Genomic DNA, 21,226 nt, shown 5'->3' on the forward strand with positions numbered 1-21,226 from the left:
AGCACCATACTGGAAAAGCAAGATTCAGATCTAAAATCACTTCTCATGATGGTGATAGAGGACTTTAAGAAGGTCATAAGTAACTCCCTTAAAGAAATACAGGAGAACACAGGTAAACAGCTAGAAGCCCCTAAAGAGGAAACACACAAATCCCTTAAAGAATTATAAGAAAACACAATCAAACAGGTGAAGGAAATGAACAAAACCATCCAAAATATAAAAATGGAAATAGAAACAATAAAGACATCACAAAAGGAGATAACTCTGGAGTTAGAAAATCTAGGAAAAGGGGCTGGTGAGATGGCTCGACTGCTCTTCCAAAGGTGCAGAGTTCAAATCCCAGCAACCACATGGTGGCTCACAACCATCCTTAACGAGATCTGACTCCCTCTTCTGGAGTGTCTGAAGACAGCTACAGTGTACTTACATATAATAAATAAATAAATCTTTTTAAAAAAAAAAAGAAAAGAAAATCTAGGAAAGAGATCAGGAGTCATAGATGGCAAGCATCACCAATAGAGCACACGAGATAGAAGAGAGAATCTCAAGTGCATAAGATGCCATAGAAAACATTGACACAGCAGTCAAAGAAAATGCAAAAAGCAAAAAGGTCCTAACCCAAAACATCCAGGAAATCCAGGACACAATGAGAAAACCAAACCTAAGGATAATAGGTATAGATGAGAATGAAGATTCCCAACTTAAAGGGCCAGTAAATATCTTCAACAAAATTATAGACGAAAACTTCCCTAACCTAAAAAAAGAGATGCCCATGAACATACAAGAAGTATACAGAACTCCAAATAGACTGGACCAGAAAAGAAATACCTCCCATCACATAACAATAAAAACACCAAGTGCACTAAACAAAGAATATTAAAAGCAGTAAGGGAAAAAGGTCAAGTAATATATAAAGGCAGACCTATCAGAATTACACCAGACTTATCACTGAGATATGTGATAAGAGACTATGAAAGCTAGAAGATCCTAGGCAGATGTCATATAGACCCTAAGAGAACACAAATGCCAGCCCAGCGTACTATACCCAGCTAAACTCTCAACTACCATAGACAGAGAAACCAAGATATTCCATGACAAAAACAAATTTACACTGTATCTTTCCATAAATCCAGCCCTACAAAGGATAATAGATGGAAAACACCAACACAAGGAGGGAAACTACATCCTAGAAAAAACAAGAAAGTAATCTTTCAACAAACCCAAAAGAAGATAGCCACATAAACGTGACTCCACCTCTAACAACAGAAATAACAGGAAGCAACAATCACTTTTCCTTAATATCTCTTAACATCAATGGACTCAATTCCCCAAAAAGACATAGACTAACAAACTGGATATGTAAACAGGGACCAGCATTTTGCTTCATACAAGAAACCTGTTGGGTCTCGCCCGCCATCCTCTGAGCATTGTGTTGTGCCCCTTCAGGCACGCTGGGGGTTGCTCCCCGATCAGCCGGAGTGCAGCAGATCAGCCTGAACACAGCGTCCTCGGACCGCCCACTGTCAACTCGTCACCCAGACCAACCACCAATGTCGTCACGCCTACTTGATTGGACCCGCCTTCTGGACACAGCTCCGCCGAGGATCGGACCACGCGCGCCATTGAGAGATTGGGACATTGCGCCATTGGGACATGCACCATTGCGACTGAGAGACACTCAGCAGGGACAATGGGACACGTGGGAGAGGGTTGGGTTCTCCCGCGTGTAATCAATAAATAATAATAATCTTTCTTGCAGATCATCTCTTATTTCAGGAAGCTTAGCTCTGCAGTGCGAACCCACCCCAAGGTGTTTTCTGCCCACGCAGACACGGCGCCGGTCTGCGTGGCGCAGAAACACTACAGAAACCCACTTCAGTGACAAAGACAGACACTACCTCAGAATTAAAGGTTGGAAAAACACTTTTCTAAGCAAATGGTCCCAAGAAATAAGCTGAAGTAGCCATTCTAATATCGAATAAAATCAATTTTCAACCAAGAGTTATCAAAAAAGATAAGGGAGGACACTTAATACTCATCAATGGAAAAATCTACCAAGAACTCTCAATTCTGAACATCTATGCTCCAAATACAAGGGCATCCACATTCATAAAAGAAACTTTACTAAAGCTCAAAGCACACATTGCACCTCACACAATAATCATGGGAGATTTTAACACCTCACTCTCATCAATGGACAGATCATGGAAACAGGAACTAAACAGAGACACAGTGAAACTAACAGAAGTTATGAATCAAATGGATCTAACATATTTATAAAACATTTCATCCTAAAGCAAAACAATATACCTCTTTTTCAGCACCTCACAGTACCTTATCCAAAATTGACCAGATAATTGGTCACAAAACAGGCCTCAACAGATACAAGAAGGTAGAAATTATCCCATGCACCCTACCAGATCACCATGGCCTGAGGCTGGTCTTAAATACCAACCAAAACAATGGAAAGCACACATATACATGGAAGCTGAACAATGCTCTATTCAATAATAACTTGGGGGCTGGAGAGATGGCTCAGCGGTTAAGAGCACTGACTGCTCTTCCAGAGGTCCTAAGTTCAATTCCCAGCAACCACATGTGGCTCAGCTATAGTGTACTCATATACATAAAATAATAAATCTTTAAAAAAAAGAAATGAAATGGGAGATATAACAATGAAATATATCTTAAAATAATTATTATGTTTTGAATATTAACATTTGAAAATATTAAAATCGTGTTCTACATCATGGAAATATTATAGATAATTTTTCTTACTGTGCTTGAAATTAGCGTTTTCTTTCTTTTTGTTTGTTTTTTTTGTTTTGTTTTTCAAGACAGGGTTTCTCTGTGTAGCCCTGGCTGTCCTGCAATTCACTCTGTAGACCAGGCTGGCCTTGAACTCAGAAATCCGCCTGCCTCTGCCTCCCGAGTGCTGGGATTGCCTGTGCCACCATGCCTGATGAAATTAGCGTTTTCTTAATGTTTAACTTCAAAGAGGTTTTGCTATTTTGAAATTTTTTTAAAGATTTATTTATTTATTATATGTGTGTACACTGTTGCTGACTTCAGACACTCCGGAAGAGGGCATCAGATTTCGTTACAGATGGTTGTGAGCCACCATGTGGTTGCTGGGATTTGAACTCTGCACCTTTGGAAGAGCAGTTGGTGCTCTTAACCGCTGAGCCATCTCATCAGCCCTTGGAATTTTAAAAATATACTTACTGATAAAATAATTTCTTTCCTAGAAACACTGATAATCTTTTTTAAGTAAATTGATCATTAGACAGTGTACACAGATAATATAATGCATTTTAAATACTCTATGTCAGGTGGTATCGTATAAGGGCTTTTGAATATATTTCTTTCTTTTTTTTTTTTTTTTGGTTTTTCGAGACAGGGTTTCTCTGTGTAGTCCTGGCTGTCCTGGAACTCACTTGGTAGACCAGGCTGGCCTCGAACTCAGAAATCCGCCTGCCTCTGCCTCCCGAGTGCTGGGATTAAAGGCCTGCGCCACCAGGCCCAGCTTGAATATATTTCTTAATGATTCATTTTTAATATTTTATGCTCTTTTACTATGCTTAATTCCCAAAGAATATTTTGTATGTTTTGAAACAATTTAGTATTCAACATTAGATATAGAATGCTCAGTTATAGATAGTATTAAATATTCATTAATGATATTTTTAGGATATGAAAGGATATGAATATAAAAGTTGAACAATTTTTATGTATTATTTGATTCTCAAAATACTCAATATTCTTAATATGTTTGATGCATAAAATGCATTTAAATAACAAAAAAATTTAAAAAAAAAAGAATTTGTGAATCCTGTCTTTGTAGAGGACCTGGGTTTGGTTCGAGCAACCATATGAAGCAGCTCACAACTGCTTGTAACTCTAGCTCCAGGGGATCTGACACTCTTCACTGGCCTCCAAGGACAGCTGTGTGCATACACATGTCCTATGCACTCAGACACATTGTCTTAGCTTGCTTTTCTGTTGCTATGACAAAGCAATGACCAGCACCAATTTAGGAGAGGAAAAGGTTTATTTCATATTACACTTCTAGGAAACAATTCGTCACTGAGGAAGGGCAGGGCAGGAACTTAAGGTGGGAACCTGGAAGGAAGAACTGAAGCAGAGGCCATGAATGAACAGTGCTTACTGGCCACTGGTGTTTCCCAGGGTTTGTCAGTTTGTAAAACCTTCCATGCAGTGCTGGACCACCTGCCCAGGGGTGGTATTACCCACAGTGGGCTGAGCTCCCCCCACTCCCATATCTGTAATTAATAAAGACAGGGCTCCATAGGCATACCCACAGGCCAATCTGAATAAGGCAATTCCTCGGTTCATTTTTATTATTGTTGTTGTTTAAGGATAGGGTCTCACTATGTATTCCTGGCTGTCCTTGTACTCTCTTTGTAGACCAGGCATACTTTGAACTCACAGAGCTCAGCCTGTATCTGCCTCCTGAGTGCTGGAATTAAAGGTACCACTCTGCCCAGCCAGCTCTCATGTTGGAACACTTGGTCTTCAGCTTGAGATGCTATTTGGGGGTTGTGGAATTCTAACCGTGGCCCAGCTGTGACAAGTGGCTCACTTTGGGTGGGTCTTGATGCAGATATGCACTTCTGCCTTCAGCTCAAGACCTCTGATTCTGAACCCCACGCTCTTGAAGTTATAAAGGGTACCTACCCAGTGTCCACAACTTCCTTACCAGGTGTCCCATGGTACTGTAAGCCAAAACAAACTTTTCTTGTTAGGAAAAAAAGAAGATTCTGGTAAAAATGCTGTGGTTTTTTTTCTTATTTTGGGAAAGATTGAGAGAAGATTTAAGTCTTGCTCTGTAGCCCTGCCTGGCCTGGAACTCTCTACGTAGCCCATGCTGGCTTTGAATTCTAAACAATTCTTTTAACTTTTTTGTTTGTTTATTTATTTAATGTGTGTAAGCTTTTTACCTGCATGTGCCCAAGGGATTCAGAAAAAGGTGTGGGATCACCTGGAACTCCCTGAGTTGGATTACACGTGAACCCCTATGCCTGGCCAGGGGTCCCAGCACTTAAAACAAATCTCTTAAGTTCAAGGAACGTCAGGGAGAGACGCTGTCTCCAAAAAAAGAAAACACAAAACCAAAACAACAACAACAAAAAAAACAAACAAAACCCACCACACTTAAAAGCACGAGAAACTTGGAATTCTGTCAAGATACAGAATTCATAAAAGCCATCAAGGGCTATTCATTTCCTCCTGCTTCCGACTTGCAAAAATGTGAGCTTATTTTAACTCTAACACACAATAACAGATGTGCACTTTCTATCTCCTGATGGGCAATTTTTTTTTTTTTAAATTTAGCATTGAGTCTTTTATCTACGGAAACCAACTTGTCATTGAAAGAGTCCTTGGCTTTTAAGTGAGAGGACCCTAGAAGCAAGATTTATCAGTACCTCCTGTCTTCCCTTTAACCGACCTAGCCAATCTGATTCCAGATTGGGTAATTCCATGAAGATTCTACAAAAATTTTCCAGATTATCTGGGGTGGTGGAGAATTATGTCCTCACTTCGCTTTTCTGAGATGGTCACTATTGTGCAAATTGCCCTTCCAGCCTATAGACAGCCGAAGGACAAACACCCATAAGTGACGCAGGCTCGGGTCACCCACACCGCAGACCTTGGAAGCGGCTCTGTACCCCAGCTTCCGGTCGCATCTTCCTTTTCAGCCTGAGCTGAGCGTCGTCGCCGGCTGTTCCTTCCGTGCTCCTCCCTCCGCCCGAGCCGCCGGCTCCGCACTCTTCCCATCCTGCCCCGCGCGGGCGGCGGCTGTTCCGCAGGGTGCCGCCCCTCCCCGCAGCCGCAGCCCTGAGCCCCGCCGGGCCCCGCCCCCCGCGCAAGCTGCCGGCCCCCACATCCGGGTACCGACGCCAGCCGCCCAGACTCTGGCACTATGGTCATGGCNGAGGGGACGGCAGTGCTGAGGCGGAACAGGCCAGGCACCAAGGCGCAGGTATCGTCCCTACGGCTTTCCTGTCAGAGAGTTGGCGGGGCCGAGCCGGGGCGCTGCTGCTGACCGGTCTCCGTCTAGGAGCGGCCGGGGCGAGCGGGTGGGGGCCGCGGCCGCGGTGGCTGGCCTGCGCTTCCGGAGCCGCGGCCCCGGAGGCAGCCGAGCCGGCGCCGGCCGCCCTGGAGGCCTGCTAGGCGCGGGACCCCGCTGTGTCGGCCGAGGCCCGGGGCCGACGCCTGTCACCGGCGGCTGCTGCTGCGCTGCCTGCTGTGAGTGGCCACTGACGGCACCCGGGTGTGGGGTGGGCCAGCTGGGGACCTGGGGACTGTCCCCGCGCCGGGACCGCCGGCGTCGAGGGCTGTAAACACTGCCCACCTCCCCGGGAGCAAGCTTGGCGGGTGACGTACCTGCCGGTCGGCTCCATCCAGTTGGTCTGGCCGGGTGCAGGTGGCACTAGTTTGCGTTATCCTCCTCTTGTTTGTCTTTGCCACCACTCCCTTCGGCTTCCCCGCAGCTGTTCTCTGGTCCAGCAAGTTTTCGCCACCAGGTTGTGACTTGTTACATGTCATTCCTTGCGTATATTCATGCTAATGCGCGTGGACAATAGTTGGAATGAACTGATTATAATACACCAAAATAAGAGTAGGGCACTGAGTAAACTGGTACTTCTTAGGATTTGCAAACCTGGGATACTTCACAGTAGAAAAGAAAAGGAAAAACCAAAAAACAAAAAAAAACCAAGTTGACATTCAAACTTGATAGGATTAATCAGCAGTTGGAAATGGCCTGTCATTGAGTAGATGTTCTAAAATCAGAAGAGATATGTTTAAAATGTAATTTTAGCAGGCTGTGTATCTTATTGCTGCCCAGCCTGCTGCCTCTGAGTAAACCTTTTCTGTTGAAAAATGTAATTTTTAGGGTTAAGTGAAAATCAAAATACTTAATGCTACTGAGTTTTAGAGAGTTACTGTTTTTCTTTCCTTTCCTTTCTTTCCTTTTCTTCTTTTCTTTTCTTTTCTTTCTCTCTCTCCTTTCTCTTTTTCTTTCTTTCTCTATCTCTCCTTTCTTTCTCTTTCTATCTCTTCTTTCTTTCTTTCTTTCTTTCTTTCTTTCTATCTCTTCTTTCTCTTTCTTTCTTTCTTTCTTTCTTTCTTTCCTTCTTTCCTTCTTTCCTTCTTTCCTTCTTTCCTTCTTTCCTTCTTTCCTTCTTTTGACAGGGTTTCCCTGTGTAGTCTTGACTTTCCTGGAAGTAGCTCTGTAGACTAGGTTGGCCTCGAACTCAGAGATCCACCTTGCTTCCCCCCCCCCCAATCCAATTTAGAGAATTGCTATTTGTTACTGATTTTGAAGGTTCTCAAAGTCAGGCTACCCTGGAATTATACTATATAGTTGAAGGTGACCTTGGACTCTTAGGTCCTCCTGTTTGCCGAAACTCTGGAGGCTAGAATTACAATATATACCACCATTCAGGGTGTATACAGTGTTGGGAAATGACAACTATCAATTGAGCTACATCTCTAGCCCTAGAGAATTGCTTTGAAAACCATTGAGTCCTGAGCTGTCGGTTTGCCTTGGTTGGAAATTTGTATACTATGTATACTTTTTACTATTTAACAACTCTTCTTTCTAAGGGTTCTTGTTTTCAGATAACTATTATTGTGCATAGGCAACATTTTTTCTAATTTTTAAGTGACCGCTTCCTTTAAAAAAAATTCTTAGGATTAAATCCAGGATTTTCCCTGTGGTAAATTAAGAGAGCACAACTTAAGCATGCATTCAGGTCTCAGCTATATCCTTAGATGAAATTTTTTTTTTTTTTTTTTGGTTTTCCGAGACAGGGTTTCTCTGTATAGCCCTGGCTGTCCTAGAACTCACTTTGTAGACCAGGCTGGCCTCGAACTCAGAAATCCGCCTGCCTCTGCCTCCCGAGTGCTGGGATTAAAGGNNTGNNNCACCACGCCCGGCTAGATGAAAAATTTTTAACTTTGAAAAATTGTTCAAACTAAACACTGCAACATATCCCTTTGCTGCGTTGTTATGAGTAAGTCATGTGCAGAATTTTTCATTTTCCCACTTTATGACAAGGTTAAATAAAATGTAATAGAAAAAAAGAGGATTAAAAGAAAACACTGCTTTTTAACCAGCCTTTCCTGTCTATCACATAACTTTTCTTCACTAAAATAGGCCTGTTCCAAAATGATGTATATTGTGTTACTATGTTACTTATGAGTAGTATGTGGCATATCTTCCTGCTGTGCAGGTGGGGGGAATTGTCTGGCTGGCCTTGAACAGAGAGGTAAGTGACTAAGAATGACTTCTCATCCTGCCTCCATTTCCTGAGTGCTAGAGTCAGGCATGTGCTGTAGAACATTTAAAAGTTAGACCAGAACATAGACAACATTTGGTTGTTTTTTAGCATCTATTGACTGAATTAAATGAGCACATTTATTTGTCTCTTTGTTTATAAATGTGGCCTGGAACTCACAGAGATCCACCTGCGTCTGCCTCCCTGGTGCTGTGATTATAGGCATGTGTCATCACCACCTGGTGAGTGAGAACATTAGGCTAGATTTTACTTTTCTCATAAGTGTAATGAATGTCATAGTTATGTGGCAAAACATTTAATAACGTGTTAACTTTCCCTTTTTTTTTCTTTGAGACACTTGCTTTTTGGGCTGGTGTAAAACTTTCTGTGGCGTCTGGATTGGCCTTGGGTTCTTGGTTCCCTTGCCACAGCTTCCTTACGTCGTATCTGTCTATATCTGTGTATATATCTTCTACACTATGCATATTTGCTCATTTGTTTATTTATAAAGGGTCTCATGTAGTTCAGGCTGGCCTGAAGCATATTGTATAGCCAAGGATAACCTTGAATTCCTCTTCCTCCTTCCTTTGTGGGCCAACACTATTGACTTTGTTTTGAGGTAGGGTCTTAACATATAAGCCTGATTGTCCTCGTACCCACTGTGTAGTTTCTGTAAGCCTTGACCTCTTGATAATCCTACCTTAGATTCCTCCACCTCCCAAGTGCTGGAATTATTTATCTTTTTGTTTTTGTTATTGTTTTTGAGATTGGGTCTTGCTTTCTAGCTCTGATTGGCCTGATACTTGATTTGTAGATCAAGCTGGTTTCTCACTTGAGGCTGCCTTTTTGTGTCAGCCTCTTGTATGGGGGTTAGAGAACTGCACTACCACACATGGCTTAATATATGCATTATATCCAGGAGTATGCTTCTTTCCTTTCTTTATCTTTCTGTTTGTTTGTTTGGTTGGTTGGTTGGTTTTTCGAGACAGGGTTTCTGTAGCCTTGGCTATCCTAGATCACCTGCCTCTACCTCCTGAGTACTGGGATTAAAGGCATGTACCACCACCACCACGACACAGCTGGTCCTTAATTTTTAAAAAAATTAATTATTTTCTATGTATGAGTATTTTGCCTGTGAACCACATGCCTGCATTGGCCTGAGCAGGCTAGAAGAGGGCATCAGATGCCCAGGAATTGGAATTACAGCCACTTGTGAGCTACATTGTGGGTGATAGGAATCTTTCCTGGGTTCTCTGAAAGAGCAGCTTAACCACTGAGCTAATCTTCCTCCTCCTCCTCCTCCTCNCTCCTCCTCCTCCTCCTCCTCTTCTTCTTCTTCTTCTTCTTCTTCTTCTTCTTCTTCTTCTTCTTCTTCTTCTTCTTCTTCTAATTCTTCCTTCTTTTGGTGGGGAGGGAATTGAAAAAGGGTTTCACACTGTAGCCCTGCCTAGCCTGGAATTCACTTTGTAGCTCAGGCTGGCCTTGAATTTGAACAGTGATTCTCCTACTCTCTTCTGGGATTATAGACATGAGCTACCCGGCTACTTTTCATTTTCTTAAACTTTAATCAACGAGGTGTTATACACTGCATTCTTAGAGGTTTTTTTCCCCAACCTCAATTAACTTTTATTAGTTAGTAAAGGTTTATAGGTCATTGGTTTAATAATCTTCCCCTTCCCTGAGTTCATTTTAGCTTAGAGACATTTGTTGAAGACCAGGTCTATGCCAGGATTTGTGATTTGAGCCATGCATGCCTGGACACGGGCCTGTAATTCCAGCTATGTAGGAGTCTGAGGTAGGAAGATTGCAAGTTCAAGGCCAATCTACAAAATTTAATGAAAATGAAAAGTATAAAACAGGTTGGAAATAGAGCTCAACAGTAGATCTTTTCCCTAACATATATAAGACCCCAGGTCAATGTCTAGTCCTGAAAAACAAAACAAAACAAAACAAAACAAAAAAACAAAAAAAGGAAGGTGTGAGATATATAAGTCTTGCTGAAAAATCAAATAGGGATTCAAAACCAATGCAAGGTGTGCCACAAAAATATCCCCTTTTTAAAAAAAAATGGGGCTGGGCAGTGATAGTACATACCTACAACAGCACTCAGGAGACAGAGTTCCAGGCCAGCTAGGGCTATACAGAAAAACCCTGTCTTGAAAGAGAAAGAGAAATTCATTTGGATAATATCCTTCATGCTGGGGATTAAACCCAGGGCTTTTCACATGCCTGCCAGTCCATCTTAACCAGCTCTGAATAAAAACATTTACAGATTTTAATTACAGTTGTGTTTGAGCAGTTAGTTACCTGCATGTGTGTCTGCACCATGTACATGTAGTGCTCACAGAGGCCAGAAGAGGGCACTGGGTCTCCTGGATCTGTAGTTACAGACTGAGCCATCTCCTCAGCCCCTACATAAATATTTTTTGATGGGATCATATTTCTATTTAGAAATTTAAAATTCTATTTGTAACTAGAATAGTAATTTGTACTATTTGTTTAAAATAATATTATGAAGTTATAAATTGCTCACCAATATTGCTAGCTAGCTCTTTAAAACAATGATTTGGGTTATGTGTGTGTTTGGAGACTTTTTTTCAGTGCAACTTTTATGGGTATTAGCTAACAATTGTAAACAAAAAGTGCTGAACTTTTCTTTCCAGTTAAACAGTCCATGAAAGATTAATGAAAAATGTATTTGAGGGATTGTGGTTAAAAACTTACAATGTATAGTTCATTAATGTCCATTTGAGAATATTGGCCATTGTAAAGGCATTTCTAATACTCTGGTGTGAGGTTTGGATCTTTATTAAGATTTGATGTTTATAGCAGCATTACTGTGTCTTCCATATTACTTTGTCTGTGCCTTAACCATGAGTTTACTTTTATAGGATTTCTATAATTGGCCTGATGAATCATTTGATGAAATGGACAGTACACTTGCTGTTCAGCAGGTAATAAAATTTTCTTTTATAACTCTCACAACAAACATTTTATATCTTTGGCATAGTTGAATATTTCCATTTTGTGTATGAGGGGGCACAAACCAGATTCATTGGGTTAATGGAATGGCCATTTGACAATGTATTCAAAGTTCATTTTATTAAGTATATTATGAAATTTGAATATATAAGGAATTAAAAGTAATTGAATAACAAATTAGGATAACTAAATAGAAATAAAATGCTATACCTTTGATAACATTCTTTTGAGATCTGTATTTTTTTTTTTTTAATGATTGTAGTTCATATTATACCCTCTATGTGAAAACAGAGATGTTTTCCTTTCTTTTATCACTACTATCTCCTGACTCCTGTACATTGGCTCCCAAGGAGGGCTTCCATAGCACATTTTGTTTCAGTAGAACATTGGGAGATTTCTAGACATTCTTGTTGAGAATCACTTTCTATAATGTGTTAGGTTTTAGCTCCCAACCCCCATGAAAAAATGGTGGTTCTTTCAAATTGAATAGAATCAGGAGTTTGGTGGAAAAAAAAATATTTATGACTAATTGTTGTGGTTGCTGGCCACAAGATGAAGCCAGTCAATATTCTAGCTTAGAGTGGGGAGCAGTTCATGCGCATCCTACTGCTATCTTAAGTTTACTGATGATTGATGGCTTCTAGAGAAGAAGAGTCAGTTTTCTTTAAGGATATTTATTGTTCCTGGTAGGTCTTCATGACATCGTGGATAGTCCCACACCCACAAGTATATGGACAGCACAAATTGAAGTTGATGGATTATTAAATTAAAAAGAGGACATGAAGTTGAGAGTATAGGGAAGTGGGGTGGACCTGGGAGGAATTAAGGGGAAGAGTTGAGGTAAATAAAACATATAAAGTTCTTAGTTAATAAGAAAAAAAAAAAAAAAAGAATGGTAGAAAATAGGGTATACAGGGGCAGAATGTATTGCTCAGTGGTAGAGCACTTGTATAGTGTGCCTGAAGAGCTAAGTTTGATTCCCTAGCACTGGAGGAGAAAGAAGGTCATATTTTAAAAAAGAAAAAAGATGTCTGTAAAGCCAAAACAACAGCAAACCCCAGAGAAATTGGTATGAAATAGATCAGATTAGGTATAGGTTAAGTAAAGTTTTTGTTATTTTAGCGGGGAGTAAGGAGTTCAGTGTGCTGGGAATGAAACCCAGGGCCCCACACCTACTTATATCACCTACTTACATCATCATATAACCAACATAGAACTGTGGGTTTTATTTTTTCATTTTATTAGTCTTTGCCTATAATTTCTACATTACTTAAAATTAATAGTTATTTGTAGATATGTTTAGACTTAGGTTAACTTTTATTGCTTGTTTTCAGTTCTCTGATTTTTAAAATTTGTAATTTATTTTGTGTGTAGTGTTTCAGTGCCTGTGTATATGATTGTGTACCTGGTGCATGGTGTAGGAGCCTGTGGAGGTCAAAAGAGGACACTGGAGCCCCAGAAATGGAGTTACAGGCTCTTGTCAGCCACCATGTGGATACTGGGAACAGAACCCAGTCCTCTGCAAGAGCAGCAAGTGCCCTTAACCACTGAGCCTACTCTCCAGAGGATGGTAGTGGGATATGGGGAGTCCTTATTTTGAGATGAGCCCTCCTATTTGCCAGCTGACCTCCAACTTGAAGTAATAGCCAAGGATGACCAATTTCCCAACCCTCCCAATCCTCCACTGTCCTAGTGTTGGTATTAGAGGTATGCAACACCTTATCTGGTTTATGTGGTGCTAGGTTTTGAACTTGGGCCAGGGCTTCATGCTAGGCAGGTAGTTTATCAACTAGCTAATACCCCTAGCCCACAGTTTGTTCCATTTGTCTTTTTCTTCTTGTAAGTCACTCCCCCCCCCCCTTTGACAGGTTATTTGACCCTTTTAGCATTGTTTTAATTGTAATTTTAAGCATACCTCTGTGTGTGTTTGTTTTGTTTGGTGATAGCAAGTCTTACATTGCATAGTCTACCTATGTAGAATCAAGTGTTTTATTATTACAGTTATTATTACCCTTACATGGGCCCCCTTCCTCAGTTTTTACTTCTTATTCCCTTATATATTTGTAGACATTCATTGAAACCCAGTTAGACAGAGATATTTTCTTTGGTAGGACTAAAGAGTGAATTTAAGCATTTCTTAGGTACTAGGCAATTTCTCTACCATTGAACTATGTATTTGTAGCCTAATGTTTCTCTTTTTTTGACAAACTTCATTATTTACTGTCTGTACATGTTATTCTGTGTATGAAGGTACATGTTGGCCATGGTGCTTGTATAGAGGTCAGAGGACATAGTTCTCCTCTTTCTACCTTTATTTTGGTTTCAGAGATTGAACTCAGGGTATTCCACTTGTAAAGTGAGCACCTTTTCTTGATGAGCCTTCTCACTGACACAATGTTTCTTTTATTTTGGCTTGAGGAGACAGTTTAACTCTCTAACCAGGTCTGGCTTTGAAGTCATGATAGTCTTATTTTGACTTCTCAAGAGCTGGAGTTAGGGGCACGAGGCATCATACCCAACTTGAGAGTTCCTGTTATGTTATCTGAGACATGGTCTCACTGTGTAGCTCTCCATGCTCTGGCCTCAGACTCATAGTGCTAGTCTGTCTCTGCCTTCCAAGTTCTGGGATTAAAGATTTGCCTTGTAATTTCTGTTACTTCTAATGTTTTAAATTTCCTTCTATTTTTCTTTCCTTGAAGAACTTTTTAGCAGTTTTTGTTTTAGCATGGTTTGTTTTCTAGGATTCTCTTTTCTTTTGCTTGTTTGTTTTCTTTTTGGTGCTAGTGTGAGTCCAGAACCTTGCAATACTAGCTACCACTGTGGTCTCTGCCTTTAGTTTTCTTTCATTTGAAAATATCTTTATCTTCATTTATTAAGGACATTTTGGAAGATAGAGAATTCTGGTTGGCAGTCTTTTAGTACTTCTTTCTTTTTTAAAAATTACACTTATTAGAGGGAGATATGTGGGTACACATATAGAGGACAGAGGATAGCTTGAAGATGATTGGTTCTTTCCTTCCAACTTGTTGATCTCAGGGATCAAACTCAAGTTGTCATGTGCCTGAGTCATCTTTCTGTCTCTCTTCCATGTTTTTTGATGAGAAATAAGTGGCTAGTTGATTTCTGTTGGTCTTTTTTCCTTTAGTCTATTAGCTTTACTACAATGAAATACTCTATTTATTTTTTATTATTTATTTATTTATTTATTTGTGTATGGGGGGGTTGAGACAGGTTTTCTCTGTATAGCCCTGGCTATCCTGGAACTCACTTTGTGGACCAGGCTGGCCTTGAACTAAGAAATCTGACTGCCTCTGCCTCCCAATATTTTTTTTTTAAGATTTTATTTATTTTATATGTAAGTACACTGTAGCTGTCTTCAGACACACCAGAGGAGGGCATCAGATCTCATTATGGATGGTTGTGAGCCACCATGTGGTTGCTGGGATTTGAACTCAGGACCTCTGGAAGAGCAGTCAGTGCTCTTAACCGCTAAGCCATCTCTCTAGCCCCCATGAAATACTTTAGAGTTTAGACAAATAACCTGTCTCAAGGCACAGTTCTGGAGGTCTTGTTTTATTTTATTTGTTTTTTTCTTGAGACAGGGTTTCTCTGTGTAGCCCTGACTGTCCTGGAACTTGCTCTGTAAACCATGCTGTCCTCAAACTCGCAGAAATCTCTCTGCCTCTGCCTCCTGAGTGCTGGGATCAAAGGTGTGTAATCCCTAAACCCAGGGCTTCTGGATGGAGGGTTTCCTATGAGATTGGACGACCCTAATGCTTTGTGCCTCAGAGAAGGAGTTAGCTGGCAACCATGAGCTCTTAATCCTCAGGTTCTTTTTTTTTTTTTTTTCTTTAAGATTTATTTATTTATTATATGTAAGTACACTGTAGCTGTCTTCAGACACTCCAGAAGAGGGCATCAGATTTCGTTACGGATGGTTGTGAGCCACCATATGGTTGACTGGGATTTGAACTCAGGACCTTTGGAAGAGCAGTCGGTGCTCTTAACCACTGAGCCATCTCGCCAGCCCCAACCCTCAGGTTCTTAGGGATACTGTTTCTTCTTAAACCTGAAGAGAACTCAGCCTCACATCTAAGATATGCTTCTTTCACTCCTGAGCCAAAACTGGAAAGTGCTGTACAACCCCCAAAATGTGACCCTGTTGTAGGTTAAGAACCACTGTTACAGACCTGTTTCAGCATCCTAGTATTCACTTTTGAGTTTCAACCTTTGTCAGTTTTGAGGAAGGGGTTACTGGAAAGAGCAATAAGCAAACAGCCAGTTCAGTGACATCTGTTCCTTCTACTCTTTATGTTTCTGAGACCTCAGATTTTTGGTGCTATTCTTTTCTATTTTATTATATTATTTATTTGTTTGTTTTTTTGTTTTTTTAAGACAGGGTCTCTCTGTATAGCCCTGGCTGTCCTGGAACTCACTTTGTAGACCAGGCTGGAAAATAATTTTGTGTGCAGTTATATATAATACTTGTATCACATGGCCCCCAAATTATTTCTAAAAACTGCCTTAGAAAATAGAATTAGTTCATTATAATTTAAACTCAGTGTTTAAATATAACAAAAAGAATGATGTTTTGCCTGTTGTTTTTTAAATGGGCATGATCTCACTATGTAGCATTAGCTGACCTCAAGTTCGCAGAGATCTGCCTTTCTCTGCTTCTCGAGTGCTTCTGCTTCCACATATGTAGCATATCAATGAAGGAACTCAGGACAGGAACCTGAAGGCAGGAGCTGGATGTCTCACTCCTCATGGCTTGCTCAGCTTACTTGCTTTTCTTATAGAACCCAGAACCACCTGCCCAGTGCAGGCATCACCCACAATGCTCTAGGCCATCACCTATCAATAACTAATTAAGAATATATCTTTTCATGGTTAAAGTCACACCAAGATATCTAATATTATTTGTGACTATTGTGAAGGGTATCGTTTTCCTAATTCCTTTCTCTGCCCATTTATCCTTTAAGTAAAGGAAGGCCACTGGTTTGTTAGAGTTAATTTTATATCCAGCCACTTTGCTAAAGTTTTTTATTAGCTGTAGGAGTTCTCTGGTAGAATTTTTGGGGTCATTATGTATACTATCATATCATCTACAAAATGATATTTTGACTTCTTTCTCCCCAGTTTGTATTCCTTTGATCTCCTTTTGTTGTCTAATTGCTCTGGCTAGGACTTCAAGTACTACACTGCATAGGTGAGGGAGAGAGTGGGCAGCCTTGTCTAGTCACTGATTTTAGTGGGACTGCTTCAAGTTTCTTTCCATTTTGACTACTGGTTTGCTGTAGATTGCTTTTATTATGTTTAGGTATAGGCCTTGAATTCCTGATCTTTCCAAGACTTTTATCATGAATGGGTGATGGATTTTGTCAAATGCTCTTTCAGCATCTAATAAAATGATCTTGCGGCTTTTCTTCTTGAGTTTGTTTATATAGTGAATTACATTTATGGATTTCTGTATATTGAACCATTCCTGCATCTCTGGGATGAAGCCTATTTGGTCATGGTGAATGATCATTTTGATGTGTTCTTGGATTCAGTTGGTAAGAATTTTATTTAATATTTTTGCATTGATATTCATAAGGGAAATTGGTCTGAAGTTCCCTTTTTTGTTGGGTCATTGTGTGGTTAGGTATCAGCGTAACTGTGGCTTCATAGAATGAATTCGGTAGTGTTCCTTCTGTTTTTGTTTTTGTGGAATAGTTTGAGAAGTATTGATATTAGGTCTTCTTTGAAAGTCTGATAGAATTCTGAACTAAACCCATCTGGTCCTGGACTTTTTTTAGTTGGGAGACTTAATGACTGCTTCTATTTCCTTAGGGGTTATGGGACTGTTTAGATGGTTTATCTGATCCTGATTTAACTTTGGTACCTGGTATCTGTTTAGAAAATTATCCATTTCATCCAGATTTTCCATTTTTGTTGATTATAGGCTTTTGTGATAGGATCTGATGATTTTTTTTTTGAATTTCCTCAGTTTCTGTTGTTATGTCTCCCTTTTCATTTCTGATTTTGTTAATTAGGATACCGAGTCTGAACCCTTTATTTAGTATGTCTAAGGGTTTATCTATCTTTTTTTTTTAAGGGCTTATCAAAGAACCAGCTCCTGGTTTTGTTGATTGTTTTGTATAGTTCTCTTTGTGATGGACAATGACTCCTCTTTTACTTGAATGGTCAGAGACCAATATTAATTGGCCCATTTCCAATATTGTTATGTTATAGGGGCCTGAGGAGAAAGAAATAGAAAATGGCTGATCAGTTAAATATTCAGAACGTATAATATTTGTGAATTTTATTTGCTATCTTATATGAGCAAATAATTCATTACTTAAAATACTAACACCAAAAGACCATTAACCACAGGTTAGCATAACAGATAATAAATAATAGTAATGAAAAAGTTTGAAATATGAGACTATGAAAGCTGGATGCAGGGCTAAGATATAAAGTGTGTAAATAATGTTTGAGAAAGGATACCAATACACTGCGGGCTAGCCACATTTATTTGTTAAACCACAGGACTGAAAAGTGTAATAATGTAGAGTACAATAAAAATGAGCTATGAACATACTAAACAGGTTATACGTATGTATTTAAGAACCTATATGAATATACATAAATGTATGTAACAATGAAAAAAGCAGCCATGAAATTGAAAGGAGTGGGAGTATGGGAGGGTTTGAAAGGAGAAAGGGGATGGGGGAAATGATATAATTTTATTATAATATCAAAAAGTAAAAGGTAATTTTAAAAATGAGTTTTAAATTTAAACATGAATTTTAAACATATGCGTATATATTGGAGGAGGGGGAGATTTGGAAAGAATTATTGTGTGGAATTTGAGGTGGTTCAGATGAGTTGCATATACTTAAGAGCATTAAAACTTAAGATCATTAGGATGAGTTGAAAAAAAATCTGAAAAAATTCTAGGCATCATGTGCCCATATTAGCATCTTATGGGAGGCTGGGTTGCAAGGATGACTTGAGTGCTAGGCCAGTCTGGGCGGCATAGGGAGAACCCATTCCCTCTCCCAAGTCCCCACAATGCAAGGGGTCTACATTTGGAACTCAAATCTAGTGTATTGGCACATGCCTGTAATTTCATTACTAAGAAGGCGAAGAACTGATGTTCAATCTAGCCTTGGTAGTGCACGCCTTTAATCCCAGCACTTGGGAGGCAGAGGCAGACTGATCTCTGTGTTGAAGGCCAGCCTGAGTCACCTAATATGGCCATGATGAATGAGGCTGGTTAGAGAGTCCACAGCAAGACTTAAGCTGTGGCAATTTTATTGAGAATAGTCAGACTTCTTCTACCTTTATTAGAAAAAGAATATGGTAGCAATTGCCAGGATCTTTACATTCGTAGTTGTCAGGATACAATGATGCTTGCAAACTTTGCAGGGTAAAAATGATTAATGTCTAAAGATCAGTTGTCCTGTCAAGCTTCTGGGCTGCTATAACTTCAAAGGGAACATACAGAGAAACACAGAGTGACTGAACACTTTACTACCTGAGGGAATGCATTGGTCTCTCAGGAACTGCAATGCACATTGTGCCCCAGGACCTAACCTGAAAAACCTATGACATATGCCTGTCAAGGCAGCTAAGCAAAGCCAACTCCATGGTTCCTTGTACATAGCAAATTCCAGGACCTCCAGAGCTACACAGTCTCAAAAACCAAAAAATATTAAACATACTTAGCATGAAATTTAACATCCAGTATAATTTAATTAACCATAAGAACTTCTTTCTTTATAGTATATTCAACAGAACATAAGGGCAGACTGCTCCAATATTGACAAAATTCTTGAACCACCTGAAGGCCAAGATGAAGGTGTATGGAAGTATGAACATTTAAGGTAGGTCTTAAGGAAATCTCAGGATAGTACTAACAGTTCTAGTAATAATACACTAATAAGTACCTCTTAATGAAAATTATGACTCAAGTAAAATTTGTATAAGGCAGAACAATTTTTTTGTGTGTCTTTTGGTTATTTTGAGACAAGTTCTTATGTAGTAGCCCAGGCCTTGATCCGTCCACTTGTCTCTACCTCCTACAAGTGCTGGAATTGAAGACAAGTGCTGTCACAGCTGGCATGGATCTCCTACTTCAGCCACCTGAGTGCTAGAATTAGAATTACAAGCATGCGAATGATTATTGTTAATTCCAACTGAGTTATAACGATTCAAATCTCCTAATAGCTCATATTGAACCTCTGTGATTAGGAAAAGGTGCCCCTTTGAAAGGCTTGTAATCATGGTAGGATGTGTGGGTTTTAGCTATGGATTGTCTTTTCATTGTATTAACTCTGTAGTAGATTGACTTAAAGCTGTCAGTTTTGCTTTTGCCAGGTTATATTTGCAGCACTGCCAAATGACCTAGTTGGACTGTATAAGCCTATGCTTATCATTGCCAATCTTTGTTACTTCTTAGTCAACAATAACTCAGAGCCACATAAAACACAGTTTGCTGATATGAAGTAGTGGTTAGTGATAGGTGATCAAAAAATAGTGTCATTTAGTATGATCTATCTTCCAGTCACAGTGTTATTTTTATAGTCTTAAGCACAGAATTACCCAGGAAAGGAAGTATAATCATAAAAAAATAAAAATATATCCTTTGTTTTTTGTTTTCTTCCATTAAAATATACTTAAGTAGGCTGGGCATGATGACAAAGCCAGATTTCTGTGAGTTTAAGGCCAACCTGCCAGCAGGTACTACATAGTGGGAATCTATATGAGACAGACAAAGCAATACATAAAAGTATGTTTAAATAAATAGTGATTTTTAATTAATAAGTTTTATATATGTCTTTTTTTTTTTTTTTTTTTTGGTAACCTGTTTTATCTTATAAATATAAGGCTTTAATATTGCATTTTTGGGGAAACCAAGGTGTTTTTGTTTGATAAAGAAACAGTTGTGACTCTACCTTGATAAAGTGGAGTACATATCATAGGTAGGATTTTTAGAGTGAACACATTCAATAGTGTGACAACTATGAAATACATTTATTTTTATTATGGAGGATTGTCTTACATCAAATATCTACCTAAAATTGTTTGGCATTCATTATAATTTCCTTTATTTTTAGTATATTAAAAAATATTGAGCTGGGCATGGTGGCACACGCCTTTAATCCCAGCATTCGGGAGGCAGAGGCAGAGGCAGGCGGATTTCTGAGTTCGAGGCCAGCCTGGTCTACAAAGTGAGACAGCCAGGGCTACACAGAGAAACCCTGTCTCAAAAAACAAAAAACAAAATTGAGAACTGGGCATGGCTGGCACATTGATCTTAGAACTTGGGAAGTGAAGATAGGAGCTGAAGTCATCCTCAGCTGCATATCAGTTTAAGGGCTTTATGAGACGATCTCAAAAAATTTTTAAGAGTAGTAAATGGATTTTAGACATTGTATAAGCTTTACAGCTTTTAGTTTTAGAAAAAAAGAATATCCTGGAAACACCAAATTCTAACAAAAATCAGGAAGTTACATTCACACATTCAAGATGTATGTATTACATACATTCTGATAATGTTTTAATCTATGCATGTAAACAGTATGTGAAATGAAGGACTTAAATTTTGTACATTGTATGTAGGATAGCTTTTGAAACTTCTGTTCTTTATATGGGAAATGAACCTAGGACCTTGTGCATACACACTAGGTTCACTAGTGCTCTTACTAGGACCTTGTGCATACATACTAGGTTCACTAGTACTCTTACTAGTCGTGGTCTCAGCCCAGACTTGGTAGTTGCTGCTCCTTCTCTGTTTATTTTGTTGTGGAGACCTGAAGTTGATACCAAGATTCTCCTTTGATTTCTCTCTACCTTATTTGTTAAGATATAGTCTACCATTGATCCAGCTTGCTCAAGGGATCCTCCTTCTCTACCTTTTTTTTTTTTTTTTTTTTTTTTTTTTTTTTTTT

General features: G+C 39.5%; 1 protein-coding gene across 1 annotated transcript in view; it reads left to right on the forward strand.

The window, feature by feature from the left end:
• Positions 1-21,226, forward strand: part of LOC110321475 (MOB-like protein phocein) — a 59,618-nt gene that overhangs the window by 31,681 nt on the left and 6,711 nt on the right. The window contains exons 3-4 of the mRNA XM_021197715.2: positions 11,198-11,260; positions 19,059-19,160. Of these exons, the coding sequence (XP_021053374.1) occupies positions 11,198-11,260; positions 19,059-19,160 (165 nt within the window). The remainder of the gene's footprint in view (positions 1-11,197; positions 11,261-19,058; positions 19,161-21,226) is intronic.

This window comes from Mus pahari, chromosome 5, assembly GCF_900095145.1.
Source record: "Mus pahari chromosome 5, PAHARI_EIJ_v1.1, whole genome shotgun sequence".
NCBI lineage: Eukaryota > Metazoa > Chordata > Mammalia > Rodentia > Muridae > Mus > Mus pahari.